We start from the raw sequence: 12,073 nt of genomic DNA, 5'->3' as shown, positions 1-12,073 counted from the left end.
TTGTTTGCCTTCTTGTGGTGCCATTTTACTTCTCCCATTAGCCCCATCGCTCCTGTAAGTGGGAAATTACTTTCAGGCCTAGTTCGCTTCAGGTTCCACATTTATGGCCAGAACACTTACTAGAAGAAAATGTGCACATTCTCAGGCATCCGACAGCATAAGCATGTTTAACTTTCCTGTTTTTAGTGATACTAAGAATGATGGAGTTTTCAAATGGAGACACTCTAATTCCTCCTCCCTTGTAAAAGTCTCCGTTAACCTTTCTCCTAATAGTTTCATCTAATGATGATCGGTGCCTGAATAAATTATTTCACTACGGATTATAAAATAATGCCTTTTAACTTTTTTTATTCCTTTAATTACCTGGGATTCCCTGAAAAACAACTATGTTTCATCACATAGGGGCCATTTTGTCACCCTAAAATACAGGGAACAGGAAAAGTAAGATAAATGATCAATTAATTCCTTTTAATAGTGACTTTTCAGTTAGTAACGAATGAGCTTTGCATTGGTTGTTGTTTTATTATTGCTACTGTTTGTCTTTTTTATGTATCATAATGAACTCACAGATTTTAAAATATTCAGTTTTGTTTCACTCAATTGCAGTTATTTTTGTACTCGAATTATTCATTTTTAGCCGTTGGGAACCTCTCCAACTTGGCTCTCAGGTCTTGTTAAGAGAACTGTGTTAGTCTTTGACAGTTTACTTGCTTTCTGGTACAACTAACTATCAAGTTCATTGTGTACGTTTCCAGCTACAGATCTGGAATTAGCCCTTTCTCCAAGAGTCCTTCGTTTTAATGGAAAATAGTTTTTGGAGGCCACAGACTGGGCCTGAGGGATGCTCATATCAGACTGTCACTGAAATTAGGCCTTTCAGTTGACAGAGCTGGGACATATCTATTTTTTCAAAGAAAAACTGCCCATAGATTTAGACTGATATTTTTTATTCAAACTTAACATCACATGCTTTACTCTACTTTTTACTATCTTAACATACACACTGAAAATTTTGTGCCTAGCAACACGAATATAATTAGTTTTGCTTTAGCCTCTCTCATTCTCTCTCATACATGTGATATACAAAACTCATATATATATGATAGTTTAAAAATAGTTTTAAAATATAATAGTTTTAAAATAATGTCAATATTACAACTAACCATAAAACTAACAAATAAAATTTACTAAGATTTGGTTGTGATTATATTTTTCCTTGGACTATTGCTTATTAAGGATATTCCTTTAAAAAGCTGTTTTCTAGGATGCCTGGGTGGCTCAGTTGGTGAAGCGTCTGCCTTCAGCTCAGGTCATAATCTCAGGGTCCTGGGATAGAGCCCCACATCAGGCTCTCTGCACTCAGCAGGGAGTCTGCTTCTCCCTCTCACTCTCCCTTTGTGCTATTACTCCTCTCTCTAATAAATAAATAAAATCTTTAAAAAAAAAAAACAAAACCAAAAACCTCTTTCCTAAATTCAGATAATTTTTTTCTCTTTATGGTTACACCAGTGTGAAATTCATGCCATCTTATGGTCATATCTCTCATTCACTGAAAGTTTTAGCTCTGTTCTCTAGCTTCATCCAGTATGAGGTCCCCCAGTAAATGACCAGACGGTCTGATGCCAGTACACTACTTCATCCACTGCACTAATACCTTGGTAGTTTGCTGATCACAGATCTAGGTTTTCAAAGGACCTAGTGGCAGGATTTGAGTGGGGATGGAGGCGGGGGGAGGACTGAGCCAGATTATGAAGGCTCAGACTTCTGGCAGGGACGGAGATAAACATGGATGTGAGTATAATGAGATTAATCTGACTGCAGGGTCTGTGGTAAGAGTCTACTGTGACTGCTTAGTCTGCAGCCCTGGATGGCATGACTACTGGGAAAGGCAGTTTCTTACCAACAACAGGACATGCTCTGAAGCCTGCCGAGCTACCATAGTCTACTGTTTTCCTCATCTCTTGTTTTGGGCAATTCTTACCACATTTAACAGGCTTTAGCTTAGCCACTTCACCCACCAGGAGGCAAAATCAGGAGGATAAGGTCTCTGCCTTGCTCACATTGTGTCCCAGAACCTGATACAGTACCTGGCCAATTAATGGCTCTCAATAAATAATGAGGTACATTAGATGAATAACTTATTAAAATGGAAAGGTCAGATGGCTTAGCCTGCCCTACCCTCTACCACCTCTTATTTGTCTGTTAGGGCAAAACCAATACCAGCCTAAAGGCTTTAATATATGAGAAAATACTCTTTCTAAGATCTAAAATTCATGTCACACAGACATAAGAAAATCCATGAGAAAAGTTAATACATTCAAATCTTTAAATTCAGGAGAGAAATAGTCATCTTTAGAAGGCATTCAGGGTGGGAAAAGAAATTGTTATTAGCCATATGTTATTGAACATTTGTGAATGCAGCAGCTTGCTATCGAATGGCCTGACCTAAATCTGTCAGGCCATATTTGGCTCTATATAAAATATGTCTTGTCTACTTAACTCTTGGAGAGAGAAAAATCTGCAGGCCTTGTGAGTCATCTACACAGAAACAGAGCTTATTATGAAGTTAAACAGTTAAATGGAAGATTCTTTGTTTTTAATTATATTGTCTTTTTGAATAGGTAATTCATTCAGATGGCCATTCAGATGGCTCAAAAGTAAAATGATATACAGGGAAATACAAATCAAAACCACAATGAGATACCACCTCACACCAGTCAGAATGGCTAAAATTAACAAGTCAGGAATGACAGATGTTGGTGAGGATGCGGAGAAAGGGGAACCTTCCTACACTGTTGGTGGGAATGCAAGCTGCTGCAGCCACTCTGGAAAACAGCATGGAGGTTCCTCAGAAAGTTGAACATAGAGCTACCCTATGACCCAGCAATCGCACTACTGGGTATTTACCCTAAAAATACAAATGTAGTGATCCAAAGGGGCACATGCACCCGAATGTTTATAGCAATAATGTCCACAATAACTAACCTGTGGAAAGAGCCTAGATGTCCATTAGCAGATGAATGGATAAAGAAGATGTGGTATATATATACAATGGGATATTATACAGCCATCAAAAAATCGAAATCTTGCCATTTGCAATGATGTGGATGGAACTAGAGGGTACTATGCTAAGTAAAATAAGTCAGAGAGAGACAATTATCATATGATGTATGTATCATATCACTGATATAAGGAATTTGAATAATAAGACAGAGGATCCTAGGTGAAGGGAGGGAAAAATGAAACAAGACAAAACCAGAGAGGGAGAAAACCCATAAGAGACCCTTAATCTCAGGAAACAAATTAAAGTTTGCTGGAGGGGAGAGGAGTGGGAGGGCTGGGGTGGCTGGTGATGGGCACTGGGGAGGGTATGAGCTATGGTGAGCACTGTGAATTTTGTAAGACTGATGAGTCACAGACCCGTACCCCGAAACAAATAATACATGTTAATAAAAAAAAAAAGTCAAATGACATAAAAAGGTATATACTGAGTTTCTTTCCCAGTCCTATCCCTCACCATTCCAGTCCCCATACCCCTCCATACTACTAATAACCACTTTTATTTGTATTTATTATTTTTAATATGTATTTAAGCACAAGGGATTAAATATTTGTTTGCATTCTTATTCCTCTTTTCCCCTTATATGGAAAACAGTATGCTACAGGTATTATTCTGTACCCTGTTTGTTTTTTTTCCCCTACTTGTATCCTGGAGATATTTTCATACCCATACATAAAGAGCTTTCTTTTTCTTTCTTTTTTTTTTTAAGATTTTATTTATTTATTTGACAGACAGAGATAACAAGTAGGCAGAGAGGCAAGCAGAGAGAGAGGGGGAAGCAGGCTCCCTGCTGAGCAGAGAGCCCAATGCGGGGCTCAATCCCGGGACCCTGGGATCATGACCTGAGTCAAAGGCAGAGGCTATAACCCACTGAGCCACCCAGGTGCCCCTGTTTTCTTTTATTAAAAAATACATTTGCAATGTATTCTATAGTATAAAGGGACCACAGTTTATTTAACCAGTGCTTTATTGATGGTATTTAAGCTGTTTCCAATCTTTTGCTATTACAAACAATGCTGTAATGAACAATCTCAAACAAAGAGAAGATTATTTTAAACTAGTACAAATGAGTAGATTAGAGCATTCAATAGGCACAGTCTGGCAAATAGCTAAGATGAGTCCCTTTGTAGAACCGAGGAATGAGGTGGTTGAGGAAGGGGGCACTGTGGTCAGTTGAATGTGTAATGAATGACCAGGGAGATCTGTCCAAGGGAAAAGTTTTCTTGGATTAATTTTTTCAAAGTGAAATAAACAGAAGGCTTAGAGAGTACTGCATCAGGTAGCAAGACTCATCTGTACAGCCTTAGGCTCTTAAATTTAATCAGATGTTTTTAGTGTTTAGAAAATAAAATTGAGTTTCTCCTTAGGGAGATGGACACATGATTAGAAAAGCCAATTCTTGGCCATCTCCCCAAAATTCCAACTTTTTTTAGGAGACCAAGATTTAAAAAAAAGACTCCCTGCTTGATAAGGTTCTGTTAATCTCAGTAGATGTGGTGCAGCAGGCACTGTCGATGGCTTACCCAATAGGCATCCCCTTCCACCTAGAGGTATCTGGGTCAACAAGGCCTGTATAGAACAGCAAGTGCCCAGGCAGGTACTCCTTCAGTGTTCTTTAAAGAACTACTTTACCTGGGGTGCCTGGGTGGCTCAGTCTGGTGAGCATCAAACTTTTGATCTCAGTATCATGAATTCAAGCCCCTCATTGGGCTCCATGCTGGGTGTGGAGCCTATAAATAAATAAATAAATAAATAAATAGCTGTTTAATATAGTGGAGTTGGGAAGAAATAAATTTTTTATTAACACCTTACTAAAAACAAATTAACCTGAATGAATATTCCCTAATGGAAGCAGAGTGAGTATGAAAACATCAGCCCAGTCAGTTCACTTTATCTATAGCTCTCCTTCCTTTTCTAGCTCTCTTTCACCATGGTTTTTTTGTTTGTTTTGTTTTGTTTTTTAACTAAACAAGTTCCTTAGAGGCACACTGAGATTACAAAAACATAACACAAAAGATCACACTATCTACACAGCACTATTCACACATTATTTGTTTTTAGAATCTCTGTCCTGCTGACTTTCACTTTAGGGTTACTGGTTGTAAAAGTTGCAGAAAAAATTCACCACGGTTACAGGTCTGCTTTGGAAAAGAGTTTTGTTGTTTTTAAATTTCCCCTCAAGGGCAGTAGTCTAGAGGTGGCCACTTTTTACTTTTTAAATTTGTTCCAGTGATTGCATCATTTTATACATCAGCATACCACGATAACTACACTTGTCACTCATCCCCAAATTGGACTGTGGGTCACAGATTAAAACAAGATAAGCACTGAGACAATGGAATGCAAAGTGCTGTGGAACACGGAGGGGGAAAACAATAATGCTTTTTTGTGGCCATTTAGAAGGTAGTTTGTATAGTGGGAGAAAGCATGGACTTTTGAGCCACAAAACAGGCCCAGCCACATAATTTGAGTGCCCAGCACAAAAGGAGAACGTGGAACTCCTTGTCACAATTATTAGGAATCTTGGGGCACCTAGATGGCTCAGTCAGTTAAGTATCCAACTCTTGATTTGGCTCAGATCATGATCTCAGGGTCGTGAGACTGAGCCACAAGTCAGGCTCTCAGTGGGGGTCCAGTCAGTTTAAGCCTCTCTCCCTCCATCTGCCCCTCAACTACCCCTAGTCCCGCTCACTCTCTTAAAAAAAAAAAAAAAAAATCTCAAGACACTGACAGCAGAGCATTTAACCAAATGTGGGGCCTCCATGCAGGTGACACACCTATGAAGCTGGGCCTGCCGGAGGAGCTTGGGTTCAAACCTTTCTCCTGTCCCTGCCCCCTCTCCCCCCCACCAAGGCCTTCTGGTTTTTGAGCAAGTCACTTTCCTGAGTCTCACTTTTCTCATCTGTAAAACAGTGATAAATGAACCTTCCTTCTGGCGTTGGTATATGGCTGAAATGAAAAGCACTTGACACACGATAGGTTCACAATCCTCTTACTTTCTATTCTGTATTGTGGGCTCTGATGTGAAATGTTGGGGTTCAGAAACTAAAGATTAAGAAAGGATTCTTGAGATGTCTTTGGTGCAAAAATATGTGGTTTTATTAAAGCACGAGACAGGACCATGGGCAAAAAGCTGCACTGAGATCATGATAAGAGACTGATTATACACTTGTAAGTTTGGAGTGTGTTAGCGATAGCTTAAGTCTCCAAGGAATTTGGAAGCAAGGCTTCCAGGACCTCGAGGGGCTAGTTGCTGTTAGGATAATGTCATTCACTACTGTCTAGTAAAACCTTAATCATGAGACCCTTCAGATATTTATCAGTGGACCATATGTTTGGAGGATGATTGCTAACATATATCTTGGCATGTGCAAAGGGCAGTGTAGATATAAAGGTGGTTTCCAAAGGGATTTTTATATGTTAAAGAAGACTTACAGGATCCTGGAGGTTGGACTACTGTCAAGCTAAGGTTACCTTCTGCCTTCAAAGTTTTGAGGCAGTTGAATTCCTGGAAGAAAGTTATTCTGCCTATCCCAAGTACTTGTCAATGGGTTCTAAGTTGTAAGGAAGTTTATTTTTTCCTACATTTCTTTTATCTTTGTTCTCCACATCAGTCTCCTCCATCAATTCTGTAGGCATCCATCTTCTCATTACCCACTATCCTATCCTTTTAATATCTTTCAAAGGGGTATTAGAGTGAATATCACAAAACAGTCACTATCTAATCATTTATAACCCACAAAGTGGCAATTTCATGTCGTACAACCTAATACAAAAGCCTTAGCATGACTGAACAGGACTGTTCTCAGACCCAGGCACCTGAGACCATGCCTTTGTGCCCATGTTTTAGGGGACACATGCCCGTGTCCCCCTACCTTACCTACCCCCGCACTCTTCCAGATGCACCTTTCCCCATCTAAAGAAAGTAACATGGGCTAAATCCTCCACTAGACCACATTTCAGTACGAGGATGCCAAGATTCGTTGCCCAAACGGCCCTTAGGCCTTTATAAGACCCACCTTGTCTCTGCCCAGGAGATGCTTCCTCCACGGAGGTTGGGCGTAAAATCTGGGCGAATTACCCCACCTCCAGACACCGGTTGGGCCCAGTGGGTGGAGCCTGGACAGGCAGAAAGGGTTGAGGGCAATGGTGGGATAAAGGCAGGGATACTCTATGCACACATGCCCACCAGGCACGCATGCGCACCAGACAACAGGCAAAGCAGCCCAAACCTGGCTGGGGAGAGGAGGGCTTCTGTGGCAGCGTTTGTACGTTTGCCCCTCTCTTCCTTTTCACCCTCCATTATAAGGGGTCTGCCTAGCCTTTGAGGCTCCCTGTGTTCTGTCCACAACTTAATCTTCCAGTCTTATCTGTAGATAATGTTTATCCGAACCTCCTCCCAACTACCTATTATGTCCACAAATATCCTGTACATTTTTTAAAAAACACCATGACTTTCTACACCATGCTGTCTCATCGTGTAGATAAGACTTTCTCCCTTTCTACACGGATGAAATTCTAGTTATTTAAGAACCGACTTACATATCAACTCTTGTGTTAGTCATCCCTGCCAATCAATCCTCTTTACCTTCCTGACCTTTACCCCAGGGTGAGTTAGCTGCTGCTGTGTGTGTGTGTGTGTGTGTGTGTGTGTGTGTGTGTTTTACCTACCGCGATCTCATTAACACCTTCAGGAAGACATATCACATTGTATGTACTTGGTTTTTTTGCTCCTAGACTAGACTGTGTGGGAGCTCTGCCAGGGTAGAAAAAGTGCTTCTTCATGCTTCTTCTTAGTGCCTAAACCCTGAGCTTGGCACTCTGTAAATAGTCAAGGAATCTCAGTGGGATGTTGTCATCAAAATCCCAGCACCCCCAGGGATCAACTGGCCTTGGACAAATTACTGAATCCCAGTTTCCTCTTCTTTGCAATAGAAATAAACATAATTACCTTCTCACATGGCCCTATGGATTAAATAAGTAAACAAGCCATCCAAACTGCTTCAGCACAATGATAAATAGTATGACCCCAATAAGGGATAACCGTAATTAAATTAGCTCCTACATTCTGATTCTTGAATGTGTAAGAGGAAGTAAATAGTCTTTTTGAGCCAAAATCATGGTTTCTTGGAATTTGTATTTAATACCACAATCTTAATAGGACCGTGAGAAAATAGGTTTAAAAAACTGCCTGCGGTACAGTAACCCTCAAAAATTGTTTATCAAAAAGATACCAAGTAGAGTTAATACATCCAAATTATTAGGTAACTCTTGGGACCCTTGGCACCAAATGGGTAAGAAAAATACAGAATTACAATCTATTTTGAGAGATATTTATGTTTATGTATTCACTAAAAATACAGAAATAAGGAAGCATCAAGTGTTTTTTATAATTGCCTCTTTAAAAACTTTCTATAAATAGATGTAATAACTATAATGTTTTTAAATAGCTACATATTTAGATAGTTTTACAAACCATGCTGTAATTATACATATATATTTCATTTGGATTTTTTTTTTAATAAGGAAAAGTTTTAAAAAATTAAAAAGGAAAAGGTAATTGTAAGGAAATAATGCTAATAGAAACAAAACAATCACTATGCGTTGCTTTATGTATCATAGGTGGTCTGCTCTGACTTGTTACCCTAAATTGGGGCCTTTTGCCTATTAGCATATTATGCATACTGATACTTGCATACTTGCACCACTAAATCCTGTTTTTATTAAGGAAAAAAAAAAGCAAGAAAATGGAATGTGATCTAAGCTTGCAGGAAACATAAACACTGGATGATTTCACTTATTTGAATCTTACTGCTCGTATAGAATGACTGTAATAAAGTTTGCCCATTTTGGTGAAAAATTTAATGATTTCAATCTTTGTTTTTCCAAGCTAGTACAAGTAAAATAAAAATCAAAAGGATACTGCTGTAAAGCAGGTGAAGCAAGCAATTGTCAGTTGCAAAATTGGACACTTTCTTCTGCAAGCTCTCTATGCTATTAACTGTTAAGAGTTTCTATTTTCAACTAAGGGAGACTACAGACCTGCCTAGCTACAAGGGGGAACTATGCAAAACTGTTTTCACAATAGTACATCTCCTTGCACTTTTAAGATTTACTTAAGTCCACAGGAGCTGCTAATTTAAAGTCTCGGGCTATCTGAAGATATCTGGGGTTGAGAATGAATAAGTTATGGGGAAGATGGAGATGATAGCAAACTTAGAGGAGGATTTCCAAGGCACAGAAAGACACTTGGTATGTCACGTGTATTTTAGGTGGTAGGGCTGAAAATTAGTGCTAGCCTTACAATAGTAACAACCACATCACCACAGTAAAATAGCTTTTCTTTGAATTGCCTTTTGTGCTTAAAAGTATAATAAATGGAAAACCAACTTTACTCTTGTCATAATGCTAAGGCACGAAGAGTTAAATTCTAAATTAGAGGAAAGAGGAAACAGAAGCTTCCTATGGAAAGAGATGGCGGAGTTTGGCATTGAGTTCTCTCTCCTTGCTTAAAAGATCCAGGCTGTGCTTTTTGAAGGCTTCAGACTGCAGCCTGAGTTCATCATAGGCCTTCTGGATCCCGTCGACCCTGCGCTGAAGTTCTCGGACTCTCAAGTTACTGTCCACGGCCATTGCCTCTTGTTCGAACCTCTCCAGGGCATGCCTCCGGGCCACATCGGCTGTCTCTAGCTTCTCCTCAAGCTGCCGGATCTCTGCTTGCTTGTTCTGAAGCACCCGGCCCCTCTCCATGGCCAGCTGCAACAGCTCATCTTTCTCGCGAGTGACCGTCTGCAGCCTGGCCTGCAGCTCCTGGTTCAGGCTGCCGTGCGCCTGCTCGGCCTTGGCCAGCTGCTCCACCGCCTGCCGGTGCTTCTGCTTGAGGCTCTGCAGCTGGCTGCGCAGCTGCTCCATCTCCTTGGCGTGGGCGCCGGCCCGCTGGCTCTGCAGCTCCAGCAGCTCCTTCTCTCTGGCTTGCGCCTGGCGGGCCTCCTGAGCGCATCTCTGTTTCACGGTCTCCAGCTCCTTGGACAGGGCCTCGCTCCGCGCGGTGAGCTGCGACACTTTGGCCTCCTGGTCCTTCAGAGCCTGGCTGAAGAGGTTGCTGTTCTCCAGCCTCAGCTTCTCATTCTCCTCCCTGAGCTTCACGTTCTGACTCTTGTGTTCGTCCTTGAAGCGGATCATCAACTCGTGGTTGGCTGCCAAGGTCATAAAGCGTTCCTCCAGCTGCTGGGCGTGCGCGCTCTTGGCCTTCAGCTTCTCAGCCTCCAGCACCATCTTCTCCTCCAGCTCTGTGTTGAGCAGCTCCAGGATCTGGCAGCGCTCCAGGGCCTCGTCTGACCTCCGCTTCAGGATGCAGATGAGCTGGGACTGCTCTTGGATGCGGAAGCAAAGCATCGCCTTCTCGCTCTTCTCCTCCTCGGACAGACCCCGGAGGTTTGCCAAGGCGTCCCTGAGACCATCCAGTTCCTTAAACTCCATCTCTTCTTCCTGCTTTTCTAGTTTTTTGGTTTGCTCCTCTAAGGGCTCTTCCGGGAGTGGAGGATCCATGCTGAGAGGCTCCTCTTCCTGAGGCATAGGCGCTGCTCTCCTCCACCATCGGCTGACTGCACACTCCTTCCCCGTCAGATTCAAAATTCTCAGGGTGTTGCTAGGGACTCCCAGCACGCTCCAGCAGTTGCTTTTTCCAGTAAGGAGCCCTGTGATTGGTGGGCAGGTCTCCAGACTGCTGTGAAGTAACAGGGAGGTTTGGGGGAGTCCAGAACCAATCCAGTCGGGTTATGCTTGCCTTTCCAACAAATCACCAATCACAGCTCTCAGCTCCAGCCAGGGGTCTTGCCTGTACTGGACAGAGAGGATATGCCAACCCCACTGGGTTTCCACCCAGCCTCGGGGGAAGGTAACCCGACTCTACCTAATTTCTGGAGTAAACAAATTAAGCTGCGGGGACGTGTTTTTCCTCCCTCTCCCCACTCCAGCTGTCATGTGGAAACACGTTTGCTCCTTAAAAATCTGCAATCTATAAAAACAAAGCAGCAGCTCTACCTGGGAAATCAGGATCCTAAGTGCTTTGTGAGTTGTACCTGCAGTGTTCACAGCTCAGTAAAAGAGCAAACCCCAACGAAATTTCTTTCGCTTCCCTTACCATGGTCCTCGGCTTGGAATACCTCTTACTAGATATGCAGCATTCCCTGTTTTTACCCATAAGCCAAATAAGGTTACAGAAAGAAACTTAACGAACAACAAAGATGTGATAAACATTACAACTGAAAAAAGATCCAAATGAGGCTTACCGTCATATACCAAAGTCAATTCCGGAGGTATTAAACAGTTACATGTCACGAGTAAAATAAAAGTATTAAAAAATGGAAACTAGAAGAAAATTAAGGTAAGCATAAAAACCCTGAGTCAGAAAGGACTTTCTCAGCTTAAACATTATGTAAAAGATGAGTAAGGAAAAACTTAATTTGACTTTGCTGAATATCTCAAGTTATTTTTACTTTTTGAAATTGTGAGTTCTGAGGTCTCTCCAGCCTCTTGTTTCTAGGACCTGACATTTTATGCCTCTGTCCAACCCAACTACTGAAGTTCCCCGAAGGTACCAGCTCTCTCACCTCCTTTGAGGCATTCTCTCTGCCTGGAATGCCTTTTCCCGCCTTGTCCCTTGTTGCTCCACTCATTTACTCAGCATCAATACTCAGGATCATCTCCTCTGTGAAGCCTTTCCCCGCCTTTACATGAGAACTGACCACTCACTTTGAGTGCATCTGCTGTAGACTGCTCACACTTCTAATGGAAACTGTGAAAGCCTTATTGCACTCCGTGGTCACCTGCCTGCCTCCTCTTACTAAGCCCTGAGATCATTAAGGGTAGGAACTGCGTCTGGGCCATCCTTGATTCTTGACCAGTGCCTGGCACTTTGGGAAGGCTTAGATGAACCTGTGCTAAATGGATGTTGAAGGCAAATTTCAAACTGGGAAAAATACCCACCATAAAGATGACAGACAATAGATT

The 12,073-nt window shown here is 41.7% G+C and overlaps 1 protein-coding gene across 1 annotated transcript; it reads right to left on the bottom strand.

Moving 5' to 3' along the window:
• Positions 1 to 9,305: 9,305 nt before the first annotated feature.
• Positions 9,306 to 10,800, bottom strand: CCDC89 (coiled-coil domain containing 89). Its single transcript, XM_032852919.1, has one exon. It carries the CDS (start codon positions 10,634 to 10,636, stop codon positions 9,524 to 9,526), a length of 1,113 nt encoding a protein of 370 aa, XP_032708810.1. The 5' UTR covers positions 10,637 to 10,800; the 3' UTR covers positions 9,306 to 9,523.
• Positions 10,801 to 12,073: the final 1,273 nt, after the last annotated feature.

The sequence above is a fragment of the Lontra canadensis genome, unplaced genomic scaffold (assembly GCF_010015895.1).
Source record: "Lontra canadensis isolate GAN:19392208 unplaced genomic scaffold, GSC_riverotter_1.0 scaffold7, whole genome shotgun sequence".
Classification (NCBI taxonomy): Eukaryota; Metazoa; Chordata; class Mammalia; order Carnivora; family Mustelidae; genus Lontra; species Lontra canadensis.
This window is presented reverse-complemented; position numbering and strand designations above follow the sequence as displayed.

What these genes read in the sequence shown, in the direction of transcription:
- CCDC89 (XM_032852919.1), bottom strand. Translation starts at nt 10,636, where the DNA reads ATGCCTCAGGAAGAGGAGCCTCTCAGCATGGATCCTCCACTCCCGGAA.